Source organism: Hydra viridissima, unplaced genomic scaffold (genome assembly GCF_058129835.1).
Source record: "Hydra viridissima isolate aposymbiotic clone 2 unplaced genomic scaffold, HvirCarnegie_v1 scaffold_8, whole genome shotgun sequence".
NCBI lineage: Eukaryota > Metazoa > Cnidaria > Hydrozoa > Anthoathecata > Hydridae > Hydra > Hydra viridissima.
This window is the reverse complement of record NW_028324307.1, coordinates 6,057,339-6,085,338: the sequence shown is the minus strand read 5'-3', so window position 1 is coordinate 6,085,338 and position 28,000 is coordinate 6,057,339. Positions and strand designations below refer to the sequence as shown.

Here is a 28,000-nt window from a genome sequence, read left to right as displayed (position 1 = left end):
TTTGTTTTGTGATTAATAACTTTTTATTTACAATTGTAGTTTAAAAAATGTTTCAGAATATCAGTTTAAAAAAATGTTTTTTTCTCTGAACTTTTTATTTTTAGCTTTCAGACTTAGAGTAAAAGTTCCACAATCAAAGAAGAAAAGAAGAAATTTTATTTTTGTAGCTCTTCCATTCTACCACATGAACATTTCTTATTTTGCTTCATTGATCAATTTATGATGTTCCTTTTGCAGGAGGCCTGGGTTGTCCTAAAAAATATACTTTTATGCATGCTAGTTTTTTCCCCTTATTAACTATATATTTTTACTTATAAATATAGTAAATAAATTAATTAGCTCAATAGATATGATATGATAAAATTAATATCACTTACCTTATTTGATTATTGAAATTGCAAGAAACAAAACTTTATCTCGAGTGTAAGTTGTTTCCAATGGTACTGTACACGTCATCAAAACTTTTTTTTTTCGCTTGTTTTTCTAAAAGAAAACTTTTTTTTTTATGATTTTCAATATTAAAAAAAGCCGTTTTGATAATAATAATAATAATAATAATAATAATAATAATAATAATAATAATAATAATAATAATAATAATAATAATAACAATAATAACAACAATAATAATAATAGCAATAAAAATAATAGCAACAATAATAATAACAACATTAATAATAATAATAATAACAACAATAAAAATAACAATAATAATAATAACAATAACAATAACTATAATAACAACAATAATAATAACAATAATAATAATAATAATAACAATAAAAATAATAATAATAATAATAATAATAATAATAACAATATCAATAACAATAATAATGATAACAATAATAATAATAACAATAATAATAACAACAATAATAATAGCAACAATAACAACAACAATAATAATAACAACAATAATAATAATAATGATAACAATAATAATAATAACAATAATAATAATAACAATAATAATAACAATAATAATATTAATAATAATGATAATAATAATAACACTAATAATAATAATAATAATAACAATATTAATAAATAATAATAACAATAATAATAATAACAAAAATAATGATAATAATAATAATAATAATACTAATAATAATAATAATAATAATAATAATAATAATAATAATAATAATAATAATAATAATAATAATATTAATAATAATAACAATAATAATAATAATATTAATAATAATGATAATAATAATAACAACAATAATAATAATAATAATAATAACAATAATAATAATAATAATAATAATAATAATAATAATAATAATAATAATAATAATAATAATAATAATAATATTAATAATAATAACAATAATAATAATAATATTAATAATAATGATAATAATAATAACAACAACAATAATAATAATAATAATAACAATAATAATAATAACAATAATAATAACAATGATAATATTAATAATAATGATAATAATAATAACACTAATAATAATAATAATAACAACAATATTAATAAATAATAATAACAATAATAATAATAACAAAAATAATGATAATAATAAAAATAATAATAATAATAATAATAACAATAATAATAATATTAATAATAATGATAATAATAATAACAACAATAATAATAATAACAATATTAATAAACAATAATAACAATAATAATAATAACAATAATAATGATAATAATAACAATAATAATAATTAACAACAATAATAATAACAATAATAATAATAACAACAATAAGGAGAGAGAAGAAGTGGGGGCAACTAAAGGAATACAGGGGGTATGCAGTTGATTCTAAGTACCAGACTATAACCTTTATCTTTATTTGAAAAATGCAACCCATTTTTTTTTTGTTGACTCACCCTTTTTCTTTGTTCTTTCATCAGATTTTTTTTTGCTGCTTAAAAAGTTTATATTGTATTTGCTTAACAGAGATAACCCCTGCTCTTTTACAATTGGAAGTGAGTGAAATGAGTTTTTATGAAAATTCACTTTTTTAGAGTGAACAGGCTGTGTTTTCACCGAATGTAGAGCTTGTATTATGTTGTCAACTAACTTTTTACTTGAATGTTTACTTTGATATTTATCCTTCATTCCCAAAGCTATGTCAAGATTTTCTTGATTAGCAAAATCACCAGTTAACCCTTTCATTTGATTATGGCGAAGTTTGGACGAGGTTTGTTTTTTATTTTGCCTGAGTAGAATTATTTCTGCCTTGCTGATTTCATCATTACCGCTTGAAGATTCTGCTTCTTTTTCAACAAAGGCAGTTGGTACCACATTTTCAGTAGAATCGGTACTTTCATGCTCTATATTGGCATCTCCTAATTTTAAATCCATAGCTCCCAATGATGCCAGTTTTTTCAAGTTCCCTGATTTTTTTTCTGCTGTTTTTGCATAGCCAGATGCTTCACTTTCTGATTCCCCATCACTTTCATAATGGAGAGTTTTTTCTTGTATATTTTCATTAAGTTTAGATTTTACATGGTTATCTGAGGATTCTGAAGATAACAATGTATTTATAGCTTCTCGGACAAACGAGCCATCATCACTTTCTTCTTCTTCACCATTAACTTTGTTTTTGATTTCTGAGAGTTTCATTGGTGTGTGTTGCACACGTTTCTCAACAACCCCTGAAAAAATTTTAATTATATAAGGACTTGATGCAACTACTATTAATACTAAACATACTATATGTATCATGTAATCATCTATATATACTGAGCATGTCTTAGTCATGATATTTTGTGTCTCAATCTCTTACATTGAGAGCGTAATTTGTCTTGATTTGGTTGCTATATTTGTTTAATGAATTTTTAATTTTTTCAATCTGTATAATTATGTTTATTATGTTCATTATGCTCATTAAGTTCTTATAAAGCAGACTTCTTATAATCAGTGTTATTTTCGAGATCTATGTTCTTTCTGGCATTTGTTGTGATTACCTTAATTTAGGTAACATTTTATGTAAATGAAACCTTGACTTATGATATTTAAAAGTTGTTAAAGCTTTAACTTAGAAGGTTTTATTTACTTTTAAAACAATGGTTGTTGACAGCTTTAACCAAAAATAATTAAATTCAAATTATGTTAACATTGAAATTTGTTCCGAACCAAAATAAACCAATCAATGCAGTCAGTCAAATAACTAAACTCTTACAAATAAAAAAGTACTTTTTCTGTTTAAAAATAGTTCAACTGCACCTGACATTGTTGTTAAATGACCAGTAAGAAGATCATAAGCTTTCCCTGATTTTTCTTTGTTACTTTCATCTTTAAAACTTTTAAAATCCTCCTTTGCTTCACATGACTTCAAACATAAGCATGTATCATTCATTGCTCCAGGCCCAATAACTGCAAAAAATCATTTTTAAGTGACTATATATATATACATATATATATATATATATATATATATATATATATATATATATATATATATATATATATATATATACATATATATAACACACACAAACCACACACACATATACATAAACACACATACACATACACACACACTAATCAATCACACTGAAGATTTCACTTTTAAGCAAACAATTAAAATTATAAATCTCAAGATTTCAACCTCTATTACATAACCTCAAAACCTATATCAAAAAATTTCAATTTCAGCTGAAAAATGGAATGTTAAAAATTTTTTCCTGAACAAAAAAAAAACTTTTCTTTTTAACAGAAGTAGCATTGAAAGCAAACAAGACCAAAACTTTCAGATTAAAACAAATAAATTCTCATAGATTAACCGGCTAAAAGAGCTTGACTAACAAAATGCTTAAATATTTTAACTTTTTGTTTGTTGCATTCATACAAACTTATTGATTGTAAAGCCATTTAGTATGTGGTCTACCTATTGGGGCTTTAATTTCTGCTATATCATTGCCATATTGGACAAGATCTTCTTGATTAATAGCACGTAAGTCACCAGTGGCACCTAACAGAACATATCTATCTCCATTATTCAGATGATTATTAAAAAGATTCATCGCTCCTATATATGCCTGGAAAAAAAAGACAAAATATATTAATGGAGAAATTCTAAAGGTCACTTTATCAAAATTTTCTTGGTTTATATTTTTTCTTATTTTAGATTTTCTTTATGTAAATAAAAAATGTTTTTGTTAAATTATTTATGTTAAACTAGCTATAATATGTTATTTATATTACATAACTTATAGCACATTATTTATATTACATAAAACATCTAATTAGAATATAGAACAAAGTTTGTAGTTTGTATGAACACGCACACGCACTCAGAGACACGCACAGAGAATATGGACAAGTTCATCACATTAATTACCAAGGCTGTATAGGCAGTATTTCCCATGAGCTCGCCAGCATTTCCACGAGTTGCTGCTAATACTATTTTTCCTGGTGCAAGGGAAATTATAAAGCTTGTCATGGCTCTAGATGCCCCCCCATCGACAGCAGTGTCAAAAGATTCAGTAGCCTCAACTTCACCAGTCAAAAAATCTAAAACCACTAAATTAAAACCGTCTTCGTCCTTGCTCCAATCTTGCCCATTTATTTTTATGACTGCCTTTGTTTCTGAAGACTGTAAGTTTATGTAACGACCAACTAAAATGTAAAGTAAAATATAAATTATTTCAGTGAGATGATTAAACCTATATATATAAAACAAACTGTAAGACAAAAAAATTGAAAATTGTAACTGTATATCAAAATAAAACGGATTTTTGAATTATTTTACTTCAATGCATTTAGAAGTCATATTTTAAAGAAAACTCACTCAGTGTTTCTTTGTCATTGCAATCGTTAATGCCTAAAAAAAAAAAAATCAATTTTCTATTTAATGACGTCTTTTTGTTTAAAATAAATTTGCGGAAAACAAATCAAAATTATTTCCGTATTTTTAGTTAACAATAGATTTTAAGATTGAATAGCAGATATTGAGCACATACTTTTAATAAGCACAAACTTTTAACAAACTTTTTCTTGGTTGCATTTCATTAACTTTTAACGTACATTTAGGTCAATTCATATCAAATCAACTTGAGATGAAACTTACTTGAAGTTTGGGTTTTGCAATCAACACTGGCGTCATCAGAAAAATTGTTTTAAATAAATCCTTAATAAAGGCACACATAGTACAGCAACTAATGTCCTTACTTGAAGATAAAATCTAACTTATTTGCATATTTTCCACAGAAAAATGAGAAAAAATCAATATTTTGTAGCCCTTTTCACCCCACTTATTTATCAGGATATATATTTTTCAATAATACTAAGTCATGCTATGATCTCCTAAAAAAGCATAAAAAGAAAGTCTCAATTAATCTACCAATCAAACTATTGAAACACTTATCATGCTGAGTATTTTTGATTCCTGTTCAAAAGATGCTTTATAATATCTAAAAAACTACTTATTCTTCAAATGATTGAAAAAGAACATGCTAAGGATTATCAACACCATAGTTATTTAAAAAAACATACCAAAAACTTTATTCAATGATCTTATTTAAAAGTTTATGAGAAACTTGAGACTTGTAAAGTTTTAGAAAAGCACGTTGAAGCAACTAAAAACGTTTTTAAGCTTAGATCATTTTAATTTAAGGTAGCAAAAGATATCAAACAAAAAAAAACTCATAAATCTATGTTTAGATTCATTGAAGAGTTAAAAGGAAAGGTTTGTGTCACAGCTCCTGAGCCAAAAAAGATTAAGCTTCTGACTGTAAAATAATTTTACCCAGGCTAAAATAATGAAAGGCTTTGTTATCACAAATTACACAGGTAAAAAGAAAATGAAAGTTTTTTATTTAAAAGGTTTTATTGGAAGATGACTAAGTATCACCAAAAAACAACAATAGAAAAACTGAGCAGTTAAAAACAAACGTGGTTTCCTTTTTACGAGAATGATGAAGACAGGGTAACAATGTCTGGAAAGAAAGGTTCTCTGATTGTTAATCGCAAAATACAAAATATAAGTTAATTCCAAAACATCAGAACTGGAGAGAGAAACGTCGGAACGAGAATTTTAAGCGAAAACACGTCAAAGTTAACGACATTTATTTTAAGCGAAGAAACGTCAAAGTTAACAACAACACGCACTTCCTTAGAGAGATAAAAGAATCAGAAAACAGATTTAATGTTGTTTTCGTTGAAAATTTTTAATCCAAACTTTAAGGTAAATTAGAGGAGGGTACTTTCAGTTATTGGTAGGTCTAATATAAAAATGACCCTTTTGTAAAGAGAGCTTATATGCAATAAAAAAGCCACATTTAAAATTTATAATAAAATATGAAACTTACAAGTTTTTGAAAATGCAACTAACGGTGACATGCACGAGTCGTCCAACTTAGCTTTGTTAAAATAGCGAGTCTCATCCGGTTTTGATTCTAGGGATGGAGGAGAATGAATCTTTAATTGCATTTCTTTGGTAACCTTATCTTTGAAAAGGATTACTAGCTTTTGAACAGTTTCAGGTGGTATTTTTTCAATAATTTGTTTGATTAAAGAGGAATCTATTGCCGAAGAGTTTTCTGAAGTGTCAGAATAGTCATGGTTCTTTTCAAAAGTTGTTTGGGAAATTGAGCCGATCGGACCTTGACCAGTATATTGAGTATCTGTATTGGCTGTTGCATAAAAATTATGGTTGGTTAGTGCTGTTCTTTCCTCTTTTTCTAGAGATGAATCATAAGCAGGGTTGGGAGCTCCAGGAGATATGTTAGAACCTAACGAACCGATCATTTCAAACTGGCTTTCGGTGTCAGTATTTTTTTTAAAGCTTTGAAGATCGGGATGGTTTTTTGATGGAATCAAGTCTTGAACCAGACCAGATAAAATGGATTGGATTAAAATTTTGTCATTAATATTCTGTTCAGATTTTCGGTCGCCGACCGCCTGCTTCGCTACACTTTCCTTGTCATTTTGAAAGTTATCATTTTTTTCGTAATTTTTAGTAACACCAGAGACAGCTTGTTTCCCTAATGCCAAAAGGATACTGCTTATAATTGAAGATGGCAGAGATTTATTTGATGTAGCGTCTTCCTCTGTGGTTTGAGAAGGAAAACTTAATGCTACATTTTTCAAGCTGTTATAAAAATTATTTTTAAGTTTGATAGATGACATGTCTTCTGAACCTTTTAAAAGCTCATCCAACCTTGAAATACCTGCTTCGTTTACAGCTCCTGAACCATCCAACACAGCAAAAGCGTTTGAAAGCTTAGAAAGAGGATTATCTGACGTAAATCTTTCCACAGGCTGATATTTTGAAAGACTTTCTTTCGCTGCGGAGGTCTTGAAAGATTGAATTAACTTTTTAGCTGCGTTATCCAATAGCCTTTCAGAATAAATGTCAAAACCTTTTTTTGCTGTTTCTTCTTCATTGAATTGATTACCTGATTTCAAGATAGTTAAAACATTTTCATAGTCAATTGCTGCTTGGTTGTGACCTTGTTTCTGTTTATCAACAACATCTTCCGTCGGCAAACTAGTTGAAGACTCTATCAAACTACTTTGTGGTTTTGTTTGCTGTATTGGACTTGGCTCGTAGGTGGGTTTAAAACTAAGCTCAGAATTTTGATTTAAAGAACTTGCAGGGTTTAAGTTTATTGGATTATTATTGTTCTGTTTTAATGCCATCTTTACAATATTTTCGTAGTTTTGTTTTTCTTGCGCGAGAGCTATCTGCAAATTGCGTATTTGCAACTCGATAGCCGACATATTTTCAGGTTTTCCTACTATAACTTTAGATATAGTTTTAGAACTATCGGGCATTGAGGTCACCGGATTAAATTTTCTTTCTGTCGCTAATGTGTCAGGTAGACTGAAAGATGTGTCTGGAGAAATATTTTCTTCTTTGTTTTTTCTACGAAGAAGCTCAAAATTAATTTTGTCGGCTAAAAAAAGACGTTCTTTTTCTTTTTCTTTTTGCACAAACCTACTCTCATTCCCACTGTCGTCTAATAAATCTTTTGATTCTTGATTGGTTGAAATTATTTCCACGGGACCGTAACCGTGACCGAAAGATGTTTTATGAAATCTTGCTGGAATTTGTATTTTACTTTCAACATTTCTTCCTCCGGCTTGTTCAAAAGCATCGAGACCTCAAAAGTAAGAAAGATATTAGCTAAAATACGAATAAAACTTTTTTCTTTTTATTATTTGTTTTTTTTTTTATTTTTTATTTTTTCTTATTATTCATTGTCCTTTTAAAATTTTGCATTTGGTGCAAATATGGTACCTGTTTTAATATGAACACTTATGATACTTGGTCCATCACCAGCTCTAGTCGATTCTTCTCGCAACCAATTCATCTTATTTCTTGCATTTTCAGGACCAGATAGTCCAACAAATGCATAACTTGACCTATACTCTATCTTCTGCACTGCAATGCCTTGAGCACCAATACGTTCCTGAATTTTGAAATTTTATTGGAAGTTTTACTTTTTAATGTTTATTGGTGCTTTTTTTTTTTTTTTGTATTTTTTTTTTTTTTTTAGGAAAAACTGAAAAAGTGTCAGTAGCAATTAAGATTGAGAAATAAAGTTCAAAAAATGAAGTCTGAAGGATTTATAAATTCAACATTATGGCAATAAGCAGAAATACTGGGGATCAAGTACCGCAACTGTTTTCGTCTTACAACTCTTTTTTTTTTATCTTTTTTTTAAAGCATTTTTATAAAGAATTTTTAACTTTTACTTACAAAGGAATGAAGAGCTGAATCTGGGAGGTAGCTTTCAGCATCGTTTTTTACAGCGATGCAAATTATTTTCCACATTTCTAAATTTGAAAGCATGTTCTCTAGCTTTTTAAAAGCTCCTGCCTCACCATGAGTGTCGAATGATGTAGCTTGCTCCATCTCTCCAGTCTTAAAATCAATAACAACAATATTGAAACCGGGCCTATTTGGGCTAACTTCAGCTCCATTAACGATGATAGATCCAAGAGTTGCATCACAGTTGCTACCATGAAATGGAGGGTCAAAACAACCAATGGACTTGACAACAATTTGTAAAGTTCTTCCTAAAAACAACGTAATTACTAATGACAATAGAAACTTTAAGAAAATTCTACTACTATTGTCAACTTTCGCGTTTATTAAAAAAAAAAATCGGCTACCTTCTTTAGATTTTTCAATGGCATTCCGTTTCCTATAACTTGGTAATAACCTCGGAGTTATTTGTCTTTTCAAACTAAGGTCATTAGTTGAATGCACATTAGAATCACCTGTAGAACCAGCTTTGGCAGAAATTCTTGCTGTAACTTTAAATTAAGCTTCAAAGTTAAAAATGAAATAAATTTATTTAAACAGTTGACGCTTCAAAAAATTCGTAACCGATAAATAACTTAACTATTTAAAAAGTTTTACGAATGTCTGAGTAATTCAAATATTTTACACAACAAATATGCTGATTATCCGTCACTATGATAACTAATGTAATAATTTTTGAAAGTTAAATGTAGATTAAAACGCACTCTAACTATTACATCACATTAATTATTTAATTGGTTATGTTTCTTTACAAAAAGTATCTTAAAGATTGAATTTAAAATCAGATGACAAGTTTTTTGATATTTTCAATCAAATTTGAAGTCAAAAGATTTCTATCTTTTTTAGGGCTTTTGGTTTAAAATCATCAGCAAAATCAATGTGTCGTAAGTTCATTTTTTTAAGATTAAGCATTTGTTAAGACGTGTTAGTTTAGATTGGTGCTTCGTCATGATATGCGGAAGCCGATTGTCATTTTAGTTTAGATTGGTGCCTAGTGTTTGAGCCAGTTGTTTGTTAATTGGAATTTGAAGAGTATTTTTGCATCAGTTTGTATATTTCTTTAAGATCAATAAACTCATTTTCCTCATGTTTAGGATTTTTTTTTCTAATATTCTGCGGTTTTAACTTCTCAGGTTCCTGAAGGAAACTATAATCAAATGGTAAGTCAACTACGGGAGCATCGCGCGAAAAATTGGTTGAAGGGATATCGAGTAAAAGGCTGGTTGAATCGCCTTCACTGGTGTTTTTCTTTTCTTTCACTTTGGAAGATGTAGACTTTCCAAACAAATCTGATTGAGCCGTACGGTAATTATTCAAGCGAGTATGGATGTCTACTTTTGGATTAATGTTTTTTAGTTTATTTGCTAGTTCTTTCTTGTGAATTGAAGACAGTTGCTGTGGATCTTTATAAAGATATCTTCCTGGTAATGCAATTTTAGAACTTTTACAAATGTAATTGTATTTTTTGTAGCAATTAACTATGTTCCACATACCCGTCGAGTCAATAACTGTACAGTCGTCAGTCTGGTCATGATATCTGGTTGAGTTTTTCCAATTGGTATATGATAAAGGTTCTCTAAATTGAAAATTCGAGCGAGGATTAGTGGAGAAAATTTTTTTGGAACGCATAAAATTTTTATGAAGCTACTTTTGGTGGAGTTTTTTTCAACTTGTTGATTTTTTTTTATTGCTTTTGAATTTTTAATGTTGAGTTTAACAACTTTTTGTTTACTATAATAAAATTACATCTCACGAAAAAAAATTCTCAGTTACGAAAAGTCGTAATTACGTAATTAAATTCCAAACAATTTCCGAAGACGTGGCACTTTAAAGTAAAAATTCCGAAAGATAGAGTAATTACGCAAAGCCTGGCGTAAGAGGTTGTTAACAGACAACTTTGCAACACATACACAAGAAATGTCCACCCAAGCAAATAAAAACTTATTACATTTTGTGACAAAAGTTTAATTAACTTTTATTTGCGCCAAACTATCACTTAATTAAAATTTTACAAAGCTTCTGTAAAATTGTATTTAAAAACGAGAATATTTGCGAATTTGAATGTGAACTAACAAATAAAAATACATAAAAATTTACGACTATTCGTAATTTTTATCTATTTATAAAAAAAGTTGCCACTTATACCTTCTCGTAACAAAGTAATTACGAAATCATATGGAACTGAACGTTCGTAATTCAGACTTGAAGTTATAAAGATGTTATTACATCATAACATTAGCTATTACATCATTATTACATCATTATTGTTTATGATGTAATAATTGATTATTACATAAACAAACGTTATGATGAAAAACTAACTTTTTCTTCTTGTTTTTCTGATATCGAGTTATTTTAGTATCTTTAGGACTTATTTGGGAATCTTTTTGATGTAAGAATAGCTTGACACTTCAAGAGTTCTAAATGTCAATCTCCATCCATATTTTCTAAACTTGTAAAAACATTTTTTGTTGGTTATTTTCTTTAAATTATTGATAAAAATGTTCTCAAAGATTAAAAAAAAAAAGATTGGAAACTCTCAAAGATATTCGATTGAGTTATAATCTGGGCTTTGTGACGGCATCTCCGCAAACTGAGTTCTCTTGTTTTAAAAACATTTTTGGACAGAGCTGGTGGTGTGTTTCAGTTTTTTTACTATCTTGCTAATAGATCCATCCAAGTTTCATATCTTTGGAGTTACATTTTCAACAATTTTATTAAACGTAATTTGCTCAAAAATACCTTTAATGGGGAGCATCAGACAAAAATACCTTTAATAGGGAGCATCAGACAAAAATACCTTTAATGAGGAGCATCAGATAACTATGAATAACCATTACTCTTCCTAAACCATCCTGTTTAAAGTTAGAACCAACTGCTAGAAGTTGCTTTAGGCTGTACATTTGTTAACGTAATTTTTCCATCAGCTCCAAACAACGTAGGCTAAAATTTGTTACAAATTTTTACCCAAATATTTTTATGTTCAGTTAACATGAAGTTTGGGAAATTTGGGTATAGTTTTTTAATCAACTTATAAAAAGTCCTTAAGCACGCAGATGTTATTTAAAAGTTTAAGCATTGCCGGTGACTCTGTACTTTTCATGCAACTCAGCTTTCAGCCAAGTTGCTGGCATTCTCGGATCATTTGGAGAGCTTTGTAATGATCATATCTTCCTTCTCGTTGGTTACATATCACCACCTAATTCTTTTGTTTGAATCTTCAACATTCATACCATGTAAGTAGATTACAAGATGCTGTCTTGGAAATTCCGAATCTGCCGTTGCTACTTGATGCTAACTATCCTCATAAAGCTTCTAGAAATTACAAACCTTTGATTCTCTACTGAGCTTTTTTTCGATCTCGCATCTTGATGCGCACTTTTTACGAAATATATTTTAAATGTTGTTTTCAAGCTATTTAAATAAAGTAAAAAAAATACTAAAATACGATAAAAGATAAACATTTATGGTCATGATTACTATTAAATGCTTAAAGTGAAAAACAATAATCATAAAAATCAACAAGTTGTTAACAACTTTTTTTATCATAAGATGTTTAAAGTTTTAAAGCAAAAAAAGATAATGATCTTTTTAAGTTACTAGCAAAAATTTTACCCATCAATCCATTCGAATAGTCCATTCTTATTCTCTAAACCGAGCCAATAATTTCCAGGTTCACTTGCAATGATACTAGTTAGAAATTCTTGCTCTTCCTCATCCTTAATGCTAACAAGGTCATCTCCATCTTTACTCAAACACCTGTGTCTAGATTGTTCAAAGTTTAATATTTCTGTCCCCAGTGAATATTTAAACTCAACTCCGTCATTGTTTGTGTAAGAGATAGCTGTCAAAAGTATGCAAAAAATTAACTTTTGATTGTAAGTACACGTTAGAACATAAGAAAACATCGATTATGTTTTTTAAAAATACTTTTTTGTTTATTTTATATTCACGTCAAACGTTGTTGTATTACATTTAATTTGACTTTAGTCCTAGCTTAAATTTAATACCAGTATTAACTTAAGAAATCTTTGAATAAAGTTTGGAGCATTAAAGTTTCTCCATCGCAACTCATATCAAAAACACGCTTTCCACACGCTTACAGAATCACTCACATATTTTAAAAATTGTGAAAACTTTTTATGGCACGTGACAATTTTTACCTCCGTATTTAGTTTCAGGTTTGCGAGTCAAAACTTCCTTTCGACTTCTGTTTGATTGATATTCATTACTAAGACTATCCATAATTATTGGGATGATGCTTTTTACCTGGGATATAGTTAAGAAAGGAATCATAAAGAACCACCGTAAACAAACACCGTATCCGTTTACTCATTCACATATATTAATAAATTTTATTACATATTTTGCAATTTACCTTCACTTGATATTTTTTTAAGATTTTCTTCGTCGTTGCTTTTCTTTTGATGGGTGTGATGGGTGTGAAGGGTGTAATGCTAAATTCTTTTGCGTTTCTTTTTGCACGGATTTCATGTTGAGATCTTGCTGAACTTGCTGAATTTTCATTATCAAAATTATTCTTAAAGTAAATCTGGGGAACGCCTTTTTTTGTTTGTGCGTTCCTTTTTTCTATAGCGTCACTCATCTTGGAAAAGAGGGTTTTTTTAACAATAAGGTGTGAACCGTCAAAATCTTTCAAGTTCTTAAAGGTTTTGATGCTTTCTTCAGACTTTAGGTTTGCTGTTTCAAGTTCGTTTTGCAAATCGTTGATTTCTTTTAAGAGCGAGTTTACTTCCGAACTCGCTGAATAATTCTTTAGAAGATTAGAACTGTTGAGTGGAGTTTGGAAGTAAGAACCAATATTCTCTTTGTCAAAAACTTCTTCTTTTGAAGCAGGGTGTTGACCGTTTGTATCAACAATTTTTCCATTTGCCCGAACGTCAATATTTAACAACTCTTTCGTTTCTTTGTCAAATTCTTCGTAGTCGTCAACTTTTTTAGAATCATCATCGATCTTTTTATTGATCAAAGATATTCTTTTCATTTCACTTTCTTCTTCAGGAGGATTTGATGGGAGAGTTTTAGATTTATCCTTGTGTGACTGAAGCACATCAGCTTTGTCTTTCCTACCTTCAGTAGTCTCATACTTTTCACGACTTTCACGGTTTTGATTTTTCTTCTCAAATATTGAACCTAGCATTGAAAAAATTCAATTTCAATCACTTTTTGATTATTTTAACGAGTTATTAAGTTGAAGCTGGTTCTTAGAAAAATAATTTTATTCAAGAGTTAAGATTTATGCGTGATTCATATAACAATAAGTTTATTTGTTTTATGGGGTTGTATTCTTTTAAATACTTAAAAGATTTTTTTCCAATGAAATGATTTAAAAGACTTATTAAGCGCTCGATGATCATTTTCAAATAGATTTTTACTTTCCTAATACTGCTCTAATTATCAAGGGTTTCAACATAACTGCTATTAAGATTGCTCGTGTTTTAGGCATCATCATCACATTTATATCAAGCAAATATACTTGACCTTTCAATAGGTAACAGCAGAAGGATTGAGTGTAAAAATGGAAAAATAAAAGATATTCTTTTTTAGATTTTCGTCTGTCCGCATCTTATGTTACTTAATAGGACTGAATGATAAAATTTAAAATGCCAGAAATATAAGATGCTAGAGATGTAAGTATAGCAACATACAGAATTTAACAATTCCTATTTTCGGTTCTCGGTTATTCGAGAGGTTGTTTAAACAACCATCTACAAAACCAGCTAATGAAATATTTTATTTTACAACTGACAGCGAAATATTTTACATCTTGGACAATTAATCTAGTTGATTTAATTGGTATTTATAGTGGAAAAGGATATAAACGATTAAATAATCAAATTCTAGACAGTACATAAAGCGTTTCACTTCATTTCTATAAAATCTAATAAAACTGAAGCTTGACAGACGATACGTAAGTTTTACCATCGTTTAAGAAATGCGGAGTGAGTGTTGAAAAAATTGAATTTAGGTCTTTTAATAAAAATTTAAAGGCCCTTTTTGCTAATTAACGCAAACAAATTCCATGATTGTGAAGTTTTTCTTAAAAAAAACGAGCGCAACGCTAACATTAGCGGAGACATCAAACTTTAAGACGTCCGGTCTGTAGAACTTTAAAAATTGCATTGGTTCATAGAAAAAACAAAGCCAGCTAGACTCATGCGAAAGATTTAACTGTACTACATCAAAGCATAAATCCCAACTGAATGGTAACAATTATTAAGAAGTTTTTTTGAAGTAAATAATTCATATAATTTAAAAAGCCTGGCGCTCATTGCAATATTTAGTATGCACTTCTATTTTTGTTTTGTTTTTCTATGATTTTTTTATAAATTGTATTTCTACGTTCTCATCATTTATGCGATTTGTCCTTTCTCAAGAAAACATCAAAATAGTTCTTTTTATTTATTTATTTTTTACTTAGATCTTATCATTAAATAATCGCAAACAGTTAATAAAAAAATCTTAAGCATAAACTACATACCAATCCTTTCGTCTTCTTCATTAATAGCAGATAGTTCGCTTTTCAATCCTTCGGCATCTAACTTTACGGCATCTTTGATTTGATTAACATTCCTCTCTGATTCCGTTAAACTTTCTTCTTTTGTGAGGTACTCGTTAGGGTAATGTCTATACTCTTCCAATATCTCCCCCCCGATAGAATGCTTTAAGAACGTGTTATCTAAATCTGAAATAAATTCATTTCAATAAAACAGTACAAAAATATGGTTTCAAATTTTTTGATACACTAAAAGTATTTAAAGACCACAGAGGAAGACCCACAGTTATACACTTTTGAGAAAAACAGAATTTCGTGTTTAAGACTTTTATAGTTCTTTAATGTTAAAGACATTAAACACCTCATTTGTGCCAGTTTTTTTTTTATTTGAATAGTAGTTTCGTTTATCAGAAGTGATAGGCAAGGATTGGTACATGATGAATAAGACGCAAATACGAAAATTTGTGGTTTTCTCATTTGGTTCTCATTTATTGTACGACCAATAACGTCATACTTTCTGTAAATTACTTAGATTTTACGATACCAGTTTTTAGAGTGGCAACGTTCCACAAACTTTATGCTTGCAATTTTATTTAGTGAAGAGCAAAATAAAAATGTCCTTTTTTTTTCTGTGATTTTAAAAATAGGTCTCCATTCATTTACTTTTCTATGATTCAGATTGTAATTTTAAAAATGTAAAAAAAAATTATTTTTTTTTAAAGAAGCAAGGTGGTGCTGAAATAAATCGAGTCAAAGTTTTTGATGACGTCAATACATTGCCGGAAGAATAATCGCTTGTTTTCCTGAATCCAAAACTCATTTACCAAATCGAAGAAAGCTACGTGTTTTATTTTGAAATGTAAAAAAAAAAAAACAAAAAAAAAAAACTATAGTTGTGGAGCGAAGAAAGAAAAAGAAGGACGCTATCAGGTAATTTTAAAATATTGAAACAAAAATCTGCTGAGAAATAATAAACAGGATGTGGAGTAAAAGAACAATCAGAATTAAAAAATGTTTCTAGCAGCGACAAGTAAAAAAAACAGCTGATTTAGATTAAAAAATGTTGTGAAAAGTCTGAGATGTTGTTTGAAAGTTGTCTAGCTTTGATATAATCCATCATAAATGTGACAAAATTTATAGCGATTACATCGGTTTATATCTATTATATTGGTTTCTTAGATAAATAATTATATCTATTATATTGGTTTCTTAGATAAATAATTTCCAGTGGTTCCTAAACTTTTTTGTTCAATTCCACTTTGTAATTTTTTCTAGAAAAATTAAACATCGTTCCCCCTCGTACTTTTAGTTGTAAATTAGAAGAAAAATATTCCAACTTTAAAAAAACCTTTTTAAATTTAAAACAATTGATGTGACTTATGAGCTTCATGCACACCAGGTCTTTAATTTCTGGTTCAGTTATAGATATTGCGGAGCGAGCATCTGGCTCCACGTGTAGTCTGTCTCTGTATTCGTTTTTAATGATACGAATTTGGCTAAAGCCAAAAACTAATTTTTATACTTTTTTAAAAAATTTAAAATAGTTTTACCAATTTTCATTCCCATGGCAACCCAGCGATTGTTCTGCGTATTATGCATCTGGTCTTGACAAAAAATTCTTCTTATCAGAGAAAAACCAGATTATGTTGGGCTCCTTAGTATGATTCAATTTGTTGAGGAGCTTGATCTATTTCAGTAGCCTTCGATCTCTGAACTTCTCATCGAACATATGGCCGGTCTCCATTCGATAAGATCGACACTACAAATCTTTCAAAACGCACGATCTGATTGTATTGCCACAGCACTTCAACTCGATTGGTAAAATCATTTTAAATTTTTTAAAATTAACAACTTCCCCTCGTTTTGGAAACACTGATAATTACCATTGCATTAATTAAAGCTATGTCTATTACAATCACGTATGCTAATTATATTCTGGTCCGTATTTAAATTTTAAACAACAACATTAGTTATTTTGAAAATAAACTGAGGGTTAAGAAGGCAATTAAAACAGCCAAAATATCAAAAGCGTAAAATCCCAGACTTACTTGGATTTGCCATGAATCTTTTATCTGCTAGGACTTCTTTTTGCATACTCGCTAATGGCGCAGTGCTACTTACAGCTTTTCTGTGCCCGTCATCAACATGCTCATCAGAATTGATATCTTCGTTTTCTAGGAAATGATCAAATGTTCTATGTCTTTGGTCTTCAGCTAAAAAATCTTCATTTTCTTTTGTGTGATATTCTGAAAAGTCTTTTTCGTAGCTGTTTTGAAAACGGGGATTTTCAGCATAGCTATTTAAATGATTGTGTTTGCTTTCGTCCTCGAGTTTCATGTTGTAGTTAGTGTCTTCTTTGTAACTTTTTTGTTTGTTTTCGAAAAAATTTTCAACTGCGAAATTCTCGTCTTTAAAAAATTGGTTTTCGAATTTGTTCGAACTTTTATCATATTTTTCAGCGATTAGTTTTTCTCTATGATTTTCCTCTTCACTATAATCCTTGAGCTGATTATGGTGTCTTGACTGCATTCTGTAATCTGTGGAGTGATCATCTTCAAGCTTATTTTGTTCATTTGTACTGTAGTATTTCAGTTCATTTTTGTTGGGCGATTCTACCGATGGCATATTTTCAGAAAGCTGATCAGTTTTATCATTTAAGTATAAACATTTGTTAATATCTCTTTTATAATGAGTATCTATCATACCATCATTACCCTTGCAAAGGATATTTGACACACCATCTCCGTTATAGTGACTGTTGTGTTCGTTGTGTTGCATATCGAAATTTTCTTTTAAGTTTTTGTTATCTTTATTAACATTTGAATGCTGAGATTGCTGTTTGTCAAAGTCTGACACTGCAATCTTTGCATTATTGACCGATCCGTCTGATTCCGTCTCTATACCGCGTCTAGACCCCTTCAGTAAAAGTTCGTCGTCATGAGTAAGTGAATTTATTAAGTTTTTTGTAAATGAATCTTCATCATTTGGATCTGAATAAGGAACATCTTGAGAATCTGAATATATATCTGGTGAAACGTCTGTAGCGTAATTGCTAACATCAGAATGCACTTTGAACCGTTTGCTATTCTTGACAAGGTTAGAGTTACCAAAGTATAACGAGTTGCGACGAAGTCTGAGGTTGTCATTTTTGTTTTTATTAGATTCAACGTTGTAACTTTTCAGGTTTAATGCACCTATGCAAGGAACTAACGTATGAACTAAAGTGATAAGAAAGAGATGGGGAAGATTAACAATTATAATTTTTTCCACTTTTTGATTTTGCTGGACTCTGAAGATATTACATTGTCAGTTTTTACATTCAAGAGATTGATCGCCAATTTGAGGTGAAAATAGTTTAGTTTAAACCAGTAGGATTTTTTGTTTTAAGTATAGAAAACTCAAGAACAATTTTTCAAAAACAAAAAATAAAAATGATATTTACTTACTTGAAAAACCAACAAAGTAAAATATCAGAAACATTGGTGAATTTTCAACACGACTTAGTATTAATCATCAGTTATAAGGATCCCATACTAAAACTCCCGGTCTAATTGATTTTCACTTTTAAAAATCACGGTAAAAATATTTACAATTCAGTTGCTACTCATGATTGGTCGCTACCGTAACTTTAGAATAAAATTGTGTAAGGATAAATAGTCGTAGAAAATTTTTAAAAGTAGTTTTCGGAAAACTGTTTCGAGATGAAAAATCTACTTCTATTAATTAAAACACACCATGTAGGTTTTGATAACGCTGTAATATTAGAACGCCTGCCATTTTTGCTGCTCTTTCTTGGTGCGAATAATAATTGTAACTGCGAGAAACGTCTTGGTGTGCATACCTGTGCGTATCCTTGTTCATGCAAGCATGCAAGCGACTTCAATTTAACGAGGCAATTTTTGAAGTGTTGCTCAAAGAAAGATTGAAGTACTCTATAAGCTTCTGTCATACAATGTTCATCAACCTGTAAAAAAAACCATGATATTATCCAAGCCAGTTAAAAGCCAGTTAAAAGCCGGCTATTTCGACTTAAATCGTAAAAATACATTTTTTTGAAAATTTCACTTTGAATATGAAAACGAAGAATGCACATATCGTGATTTCAATAATGAATATTGTAAATCCGAGCAGTCATCCAAATGTTATCAATGTAGTTGCGTCTTATTATTATTCCTTTTTTTTTTTTTTTTTTCTTTAAACTAAATAAATGCTGCTTATACCTAAACTTCAAATTATTCCATAGTTCAATACTTTGTAAGCTAACTGATTTTTTATTTACTCTTTACATTTATAACCATTAATCAACGGTGTTTTTTAAAAAAAAACAGTGAAATCTTGATATAAGCTAAGTAAAAAAAAAATTTTTTTATCGAGCATAAGAATATTGAGGTGTATGAAGCGTCATAGTTGTAGAGGAAATTCCGCTGGCCATTTAACCGGAGAAATTTTTTTGGCCGTTAAAAACTGATTAAAATATTGTGTAAACTTTTTTCTGGTTTGTTAAATGATAAGGTATGGTTTTAATTGTTATTCCGATATGCAATATAACAGATTTTCATTTTTAAAATCAATCAAACAACACCCCACAAACAAAATTATCTATGGAAATGACGATGCCTCCTCTTCTAAGATGATTAATGTAACTTAACTAAAATTAAGGTATCTTCTTAAAATTTCACTAGAAATGGTAGACGATTGCACCAGGTTGGATCTTAATATCTTTCAGAATTCTAAAAAACTTGAATATGTTAAAAGAATCTCAGCATCGAGATGATAAAGAGGAATCGCTTTAATTTAAAAAAGTTGGTCCACTAAGCATTTTAACATTTAACTGACATGGTTTTTTTATTTTTAAAGCATGACTTTTTCATTCTTGTAACATAATATCCAAAAGGAAAAAAGGTCCTGCTAAATGGTGGACTTTTCCTTTATTCTATGAATTTTTGTAGCAAAACATAAATAAATGGGTGTAATAAAAACGACTTGAAGATTTATATCTGAAATGAGCTGTACAACCATCACTTTAAAAATATATTTTCTTTAGAAAAAATTTGAAAGGACAATTTATCTGTTGTCTGAGAGCTTGTAGTTTAACTTCCAAAAAAAATTTTTTATATACATTTGTATTTGGTAATCAAAATCCATTATTTCACATATGTGTAGAAAACGAAATGATCTTCAAGCTAGGTCAAACACCCTTGATATGTTGAAGTTTTTACCACTCAGTTTTTTAGATCGTTTCTTCAATTTTGCCTATTTTCTGAAGCAAACTTTATTAAATTTTTTTCAAATTTAATAAAGCTTGAATTAGATCAGGACAGTCAAGTACACCTTCATCAATCTTCCATTAGAACAACGGAATAAAACATGCAACCTTTTTAATAAAGTTGTAGGGATTTACTTTAAAATATTGACGCCATAGTTCAATAAAACAAACTGCAAACTCAGCGCTTTTCTTTTTCTTTTTTTTTTTTTTTATAGCTATGATATATTTTTTTATAGATTATTAATTTTTCTCCTTAGGAAATTTTGGTAAGCTTTTATGAGTTTTAATATTGCGTTTTCTAATAACTGTTTACTGCTACAGCTGCTACAGCAGCTGTTTGATGAGCATTCTATATTTTCCAATCTCTTTTCTTTAGCAAATTGCTTATATTTTCGACCCCTTTGTTTTCTATAACTCATATTTCTGTTCATATTATCAATTTAAGTAATTCACTACCCAGTTTACACCAAAAAAAAACCTGCAAAATTATTTTTGTCTAAATTTAGAGGCAGCATTAAGTTTAACAGGTTCATAAAAATTTAAGAACCTGAAAGCATTTTCTCAGAAAGCATTTTCTAAAAAAGCATTTTCTCAGGAAGGCTCTTAAAAGAAAACATTGAGAGTTTATACATTACGAGTAAAATCTTCCAATTTCAAAAAGATGTAGCTAAAACTTACGAAAAAATTTTTTGGTTCATCATTTTTTGTTAAGGCGTTTCATTTTTATTAAATTTTGTGATGTGAGGTGCCAAATATACTGAGATAAGTGATGATAGATTTTCCTCTTTATGTTATGGTAAGTTGCATATTTAAAAGTTGTGTCTTCAGTGGTAGAACCAGTGAGCTGGAGAAAAACATAGTTGGCTATTTTAGAACATAAGAGAAACATATCATTACGATTAATATTTTTTAAAAGAATTTCGTATTTCTAAAATAATAAAAAAATTCAGCATTTATATTAAATAAAATTAGTAAATCTTTTACTAAATATGAGCTGGAATATATGAATTGAAAGAACTTACTTTTTAAAATATTTTGAGTTTCCTTGGTAACAGAAAACGATTCATCTTTTGCTGATTTTTGCTGCGCTTTGAACATATTTTGAAGTAAAAAGAATGAGGAATATCTTCTGGCTTCTCCTGACTTAAAGATTCAATAGTTTCTTTATTCACTATTCAGTTTTTATGTTTAGCGATGAGGCGATGAGGCGAGTTAAAATGGTTTTCGATATACTTCTTTTTTCACAAAATGTATCATGACAGCAATTTTCACATCTGAGCCAAAATTGGCATCGCAGTTCAATAAATTTTCTTCGATAAGAGCTTAAACAATTTCAAATTCATACTTTTGAAGATAATTTCCCTTTGAAAAATCTACATTAGAAAAAAAAACTGATGCACTCTCAATGGGATAACTTAAGAAAAATGAACTTATATAATGAAATCAGCAATTGACGCTCCGTGTTTCCAGGCTGTTGGATTCAGTGACTGGCGGTAGTGCACTTTCGCTCAAATTTTTCAAAATGATTAAAGTTTGTATAATAAAAGCTCGAGCCAGAGCTTACGTTAATGCAAAATAAGAAAAAAAAGTTGAGTTACGCGAGGTATTTTCACTCGTTCCAAACCTCCAGTCTGGAGTTATTTATAGAAGACAAAACTAATCAAATATTAATTTTCTACTGTATTGTTTTTCGTGAATAAAATTTTACAAAAATTCTTGGATCTCTGTTACCATGAATAGTTACCTCAGAAAAAAATACCTCATGTAATAGAAAGATTTAAATTTTTTTAGTAACTTTTTTAATTAACCCGTTAGTATAATTAATACCTATACAGCAAAAGTATGCTCTTTATTTAAAGATCTGTATAAGGATGCAGTGAGATCTTTTTAATATGTTTAAAAGAACGTGCAGCAATAAAGAAAAAAGGCTTTACATAATTCATGTCAGTCTGAACTTTTATGGTTTTTTAGCATAGTCTTCATGACTTCATCTACGTTATGACTAATCTACGTTTATGACGTAATTAGTCATAACGTAGATGACTCAGTTCCTAGACTTTTTAAATTGATGGTATATTGCCTCCCATGGTTTTAATCAAACCTTCAATCAAACTCCATTATTTGCTGAACAAACGTATGCTGTTCAACTTGCAACGTTACGTTGTTAGTTGCTGTTTAATAGGGGTTATTTAAGCGTGGCTTAGTGAATTAAAAAGTCGTTATGAACAATTGCAGTTCCATGTTTCTGACCACACTTCTTTAATAGAGTTAGCGGTTTAATTTAATTTTTTTTAATTGAAGAAATAACCAGTCGTTATTTTATGGCGAGTTCTTAATAGTATCAGGTTTTGAAATCTTGTCAGTTTTTGGAAACGTGTGTCTTGGATGATTAGAGGCTAATCGAAGAATTAAATTCAAAGTAAAGGTTTATGTTTGGCGATTTTTGCTGATTTTAAAGTAATTTTGTTAATGGGTGTTGTGTTAGTATATATATATGTTACACCAAACTTTTATTTATGAGTTTACATCAACAATTATATTTGTCATCTCTTACCTCATTCATCTGTTAAGTTTTGTGTTGCTTTTAGTCATTATTCAGTACCCTGTGCAAAATATTACGCAGAGCATTTTAGGATTCAAAACGTGAAGCTATAAAATAAAATTAAATTTTTTCGTTGCGTTTAGTAATAATGAAATATAACGCTAATCGGTCTCTATAATTCGCGCAATAGGTGGAAATTGCGAAAGTTTATTCTACAATAAGAAATATTTTAACTATTTCTATAATTAATGTATTTAATTCAGTTATGATATTTGGATTTGATTATAGTCATAATTTAACTATAAATAAATCATAAGTTTCGTAACTCTCACAAATTTTAAGCTTGTTTATAAAACTTTGAGCGAATATAAATATTCTGCTTCTTATTTTGATGCAGTTTTAAAAATTTTATAAAATATTTTTCATTCATCGCAATTAAAAATTTACAAAGACAGAACCCGTATTTAACAAGTATCAATTTAAATAGATTCAGTTTAGTAATTGATTTAATTTCTTTGGGTAACGCGCACTCAATTTTTTTCTTATTTCTGAAGTTTTAGACCAATATAAGAGGTGCAAGTGTTGGGTTGTTTCAAAGTTGGTACCCCTCAACTATTTTAAATGTAATCAGCAGTTAATGTTTATCTTACACCAGCTGTATATATTTATATTAAAACGTGTATGCGCGTGGAGCGTGTGCACGCGCGTTTTTGTAGATATCCATATCAAATTTACAAAAAATGTTATAATAAAAATTCTTCACAAATCCGAGATAAAAAGAAAAGTTATTTTTATTAAAAAGAATTTACGTTTAACATGGAAGGATTGAAATAGGAATAGGTGATTTAGAAACAAACAAAGTAATTTCTTTTGAACAGCATTATTTTTTTTAGTCGAACAAACAATTAAAGCGAATAAGGAGGTCGTTATTAAAGATTTCTTTAAATATGCTGTGTGTTTTCTATTATTTTCCGTTTTTTTTGCTTTTATTACCACAAAAGAAAAACACGTGCATTACTCGCTCTTCCGTGGATGTTTAAGAAAAAATAAAATTTTGCGATCCTGCTGAGTTCTCGAAGATAAAATTTCACGATGGATTTAGTTTTAAGAAATATTACGGAGCTGTAAATGCAGCTGTGTTTGTATTAGTTAAAGACTTTCTACTTTTCTTAGACAATGTAATGGATTTAGCATGATTTGTCTGTTATGCGTTTTACAATGCGGAAATAAATCGTCTTTTTTTTTTAACTTTGGTAGTTTATTGGCGGTTTTTAAAATTCCGTTCCTAACATATTTTTACATATTTAAATTAATGTAGCTATTTTTAAGCATATGACGTCGTTTACTTTTATCGATAAGGAGACACACATCTTACTCTTTCTTACTACGCTGGGTCCTATACGTTGGGTTTTATCTATCTTTTGAGAAAGTAAGTTCTTTCCATTCGCATATAGAATGATGGCGCGAAAAATAGCGATCCGTTGTTAAGGAAGAATTTTCCAAAAACAAAAACTTTTAAAACTTTCACTTTTTATTTATTTTTCATTATTTAAAATAAGATTTTCTATATATCATGCGGAAACCGTTTAGTATAAGACTTATTAAAGACTAAAAATATTTCTTTATTTCTTTATATATATTTTGTTCATCTGCTAAAAAAAAAAAAAAAAAAAAAAACAACAACAACAACAAAAAAACCAGTATCAAAAAATTTTGAAGGTACTTCCTTTTTGATGTTGATAAAACCAGGTTTTGTAGCTATATCGAGTATCCGTCTTCCTCTCCTTTACCGTCATGCACTGTACTGCAGTTTAAGTATTAAAAAGCGAATACAGAAAATATGGGAACCGATTTGTGGTTTAATTTTATTTTAAAATTTTACGTAAAAAGTAGAAAGAAATTTGTTTTTACTATCGTTGTTTGTAAGTTTTTCTAAATCTTTGCGAGGTTTTTTTATTTTTATTTTTTTGTTCCTCTAACACGATTTGCCTATTTGGTTTTAAATTTCTGTGCAAATTTTTTTTTTCGCCCTATTTTATTACGGTAACTTTCTCCACTCAACACACGAGTATTCCAACAGAAAAAATGTCGCGACGATGATAAACCTTTAAAGACCTGACAAATGGCTACAGACGTATTTGTGTGTTTAACAAAAGAAAAATAATAAAAAAAATGTTAGCTTTTTTCTTCTGCTCTGTTTTGCTTTGTAAAATATTTAAAAGTTCTTTCTGCCCTCCCTTTTTAAAGCAAAAAAGCTGTTTCTGTACCACATTAATGAAAAAATTGTACCGTTCTTTTTTGAAAAGGAAAACAAAACCAGACCACACCGCCAGAGTACGTTAGCATTCGCTGAAATATTTTTAGTAATTTGGTATAAATATTTATAGTTGTTTGATATAAATATTTATAGTTGTTTGATATAAATATTTATAGTTGTTTGATATAAATATTCATAGTTATTTGATATATTTATGTCGAAGAAAAAAAAAAAAATGGTACTTATTCTAAAATTAAAAAGGTTTTATTTGAATTGAATTAATGCGTAAAAAAGTTTCTGTTTGCATATTTTCTTTTTCAGATCATGTAAAATTCAAATTTTGATGTCTGCTACACGACAATGACGGGGTTCACGACTGGTATGATGTTTGTTATTTTTTATTGTTTCGCGCTGTTGCTATGCAGTTTTATTACTATAGTTTCTTTCGTGGTATAATTAGGAAAAAATTAAATGGCTGACTTTTTCCGATATATTTAACTGTCTTAAAAATACCGTCAGCCGTTGTTGTCTTTATCATTTGCATGTTCAATGAATATACGTAATAATTTTGCTGAATCATCACTATTTAATTTTTTTTAAAAAAGCAATTCTTTTTTTTTTAAAGATAAACAGAAAAACCCTTAAGGATTTATCTCGTAGATCAACTTAAAATCAAAGTAATACTGCAGTTACTTTCATTTGTTGTTTTGCTGCATGAATTAAAGAATCTCAATTGGTGAAGAGTTAAATATTAGAAAGCCAAGTGGAACACAATGAGCTCTACATTGCTGACTAATTTTACGTGTGGCATTTTTGTGTTAGGTTCATGGTGAAACTCTAATCACTGTACCATACAAAACAGCAGCAATAAGAACAAATAGCTATAATATAAGAACAAGCAACAATAAGAACAAGTGGCTATAATACCAATTTTATTTTAGATTGGCGCAAAAAATAACAAATTGTTGCTGTTTTATTATTCGTTTTACTGTAATTTGTTTTTTAGAACAGATGTATGGATTAGGGGGCGTAATTATTGCTTTGGCAGCCTTTCTAATCCTCTGTGCAGCACTATGGTTTTTTCATTGGCGCAAACATCAAGGCAAACGTTTTCGACGGCTTTCTGAAACTGAAACTTCACAACATGTCATTAACACAAAATCACCGAATTTTAAAGTGAACACGCTTGAGTTTACTCTTCCGCAATCGACATTTTCAAGGTCTTTTTTTTGGAGTGACGAAAAGCTTAACGAGTCCAATAAAAACAAAGAGCAATATGGCTCGCTAACAGATGACTTACAAGATTCAGGAGTAATTAAAACTCAAATGGGACAATTTAAGCCCTCTTTATATCATTCCAGTGAAGATAGTGAATGTGAAACCGACAACGATCTACCCCCGGGAAATATTGGCCGTGTATATTTTAATTTAGAATATTTAGCGCAATCAGAAAAACTTGTCGTCACAGTTGACAGAATAAGAAATTTGCTCGGTCGAAATGCAGCAGTGTCACAGTCTTCGTCTTGTGATCCTTTTATTCGTTTATACTTACTACCTGACGAAAAACGGTATTTGCAATCTAAAATGAAACGCAAAACGCGTCATCCTGTTTTTAAGGAGACGTTTATTTTTACAATGTCTTACAATTTGCTTATTGAAAGAACGTTGAGAATAACCGTATTTGACGTGGATCGATTTATGCGTCAAAATATTATTGGTCACGCTTTGTATCCGTTAAGTGATTTGGACGTAACAATGGTTACAGAAGTATCCAGAGATGTTGAAAAGTTTTCTCAGGTAAATAGCTCTTTGAAATAGCTTGTGCTAGATTGCTAAGTTTTTTTCAAAAAAACGGAAATCAGGAAATTTCTCCAAACCTGGTTAACTAAAAACCAGAGCCCAGTTTACATGTTAACAAAAGTAAGCTTTAATTTACATTTTAATAAACTGAATTTATCATTTGTAAATAATCCGAAATTGAAATATGAGTTTTGCTTTCCCAGGTATGCGCCGGTTCTGGAAGATTGCAAATTGGGCTCACGCACTTCCCTGATTTAAACCGTATTAGCGTAAACGTGATACGCGGTTCTCAATTGTTTGAAGAAGTTGGAAGTTCTCCACCAGGTAAAAAACGAAGTTGTTTTTCATGTTACTTTGAATTATTTTGTTGCTATTCTTGCTAAGAAGGTTTTCTTGAAATTTTAGACACCTACGTCAAAATAACGTATCTCGTTCTCAGCAAAGTGCATAAAGTAAAAAAAACGTCAATCTGCAAATCTTCGTTCGAACCATTTTATAATGAAACAATGGAGTTCAAAATAAACTCCAACGAATTGGATGCCGGTTGCTTAAACTTTGAGGTTTTTCAAAGTATGAGCGGAATGAAAAATGATCGTCTTCTCGGTGCCTTTATTATTGGAGGGAGCCTGTGTTCTCGAGGGAAGGAGCTAGAGCATTGGGAAAACATGGCACAAAAATCTCACACAGCATTAAAAGAGTGGCACGACTTAAAAAGTTAACTGACAAAATATATTTATATCTTTAAAACTGACAAAAATTCAATTTTTAATATACCGGACGCGTTAACTAAACACGATTAACTAATTTTAATCATGTTTTTGGGAATTAAAGATGAACACAAAACATATTAAAACAT

The 28,000-nt window shown here is 29.3% G+C and overlaps 2 protein-coding genes across 12 annotated transcripts; one reads left to right on the top strand and one right to left on the bottom strand.

Annotated features, from left to right (window-relative positions):
- On the bottom strand, positions 1 to 23,222 carry LOC145186664 (uncharacterized). Of its 4 annotated transcripts, XM_090094760.1 has the most exons (19): positions 23,100 to 23,219; positions 21,568 to 21,918; positions 21,224 to 21,389; positions 18,726 to 19,243; positions 17,328 to 18,497; positions 15,265 to 15,468; positions 13,141 to 13,916; positions 12,926 to 13,031; positions 9,110 to 9,253; positions 8,694 to 9,013; positions 8,232 to 8,403; positions 6,298 to 8,094; positions 4,779 to 4,811; positions 4,329 to 4,606; positions 3,876 to 4,026; positions 3,212 to 3,361; positions 1,870 to 2,640; positions 378 to 483; positions 1 to 252 (listed from the first exon to the last, which is right to left on the bottom strand). In XM_090094760.1, the coding sequence occupies exons 4-18, from the start codon at positions 18,757 to 18,759 to the stop codon at positions 413 to 415; spliced, it is 6,177 nt and encodes a 2,058-aa protein (XP_089950886.1). In that variant the 5' UTR covers positions 18,760 to 19,243; positions 21,224 to 21,389; positions 21,568 to 21,918; positions 23,100 to 23,219; the 3' UTR covers positions 1 to 252; positions 378 to 412. The 4 variants fall into 4 exon arrangements, with proteins under 4 accessions (XP_089950886.1, XP_089950885.1, XP_089950887.1 ...); XM_090094759.1 differs by lacking the exons at positions 21,224 to 21,389; positions 21,568 to 21,918 and having other exon boundaries at positions 23,100 to 23,222; XM_090094761.1 differs by lacking the exons at positions 18,726 to 19,243; positions 21,224 to 21,389; positions 21,568 to 21,918; positions 23,100 to 23,219 and having other exon boundaries at positions 16,830 to 17,931.
- Positions 16,089 to 27,997, top strand: LOC145186677 (synaptotagmin-15-like). 8 transcript variants are annotated; one of them, XM_080062876.2, is made up of 5 exons: positions 16,089 to 16,209; positions 25,666 to 25,723; positions 26,351 to 27,141; positions 27,348 to 27,468; positions 27,550 to 27,997. In XM_080062876.2, exons 2-5 carry the CDS (start codon positions 25,705 to 25,707, stop codon positions 27,861 to 27,863), a joined length of 1,245 nt encoding a protein of 414 aa, XP_079919002.2. In that variant the 5' UTR covers positions 16,089 to 16,209; positions 25,666 to 25,704; the 3' UTR covers positions 27,864 to 27,997. The 8 variants fall into 8 exon arrangements, with proteins under 8 accessions (XP_079919002.2, XP_089950912.1, XP_089950913.1 ...); XM_090094786.1 differs by lacking the exon at positions 16,089 to 16,209 and adding an exon at positions 22,749 to 22,964; XM_090094787.1 differs by lacking the exon at positions 16,089 to 16,209 and adding an exon at positions 22,839 to 23,002.
- Positions 27,998 to 28,000: the final 3 nt, after the last annotated feature.

Excerpts from the sequence above, each read along its gene's own strand:
- LOC145186664 (XM_090094759.1), bottom strand. The coding sequence starts at position 18,759 with ATGTTTCTGATATTTTACTTTGTTGGTTTTTCAA. Across the intron at positions 15,469-17,327 it reads AAGATTCATGGCAAATCCAA|ATTTAGATAACACGTTCTTA; the intron begins GTAAGTCTGGGA and ends AATTTATTTCAG. Across the intron at positions 4,607-4,778 it reads CAATGACAAAGAAACACTGA|TTGGTCGTTACATAAACTTA; the intron begins GTGAGTTTTCTT and ends TTTACATTTTAG.
- LOC145186677 (XM_080062876.2), top strand. Across the intron at positions 27,142-27,347 it reads ATGTTGAAAAGTTTTCTCAG|GTATGCGCCGGTTCTGGAAG; the intron begins GTAAATAGCTCT and ends TTGCTTTCCCAG. Across the intron at positions 27,469-27,549 it reads AGTTGGAAGTTCTCCACCAG|ACACCTACGTCAAAATAACG; the intron begins GTAAAAAACGAA and ends TTGAAATTTTAG.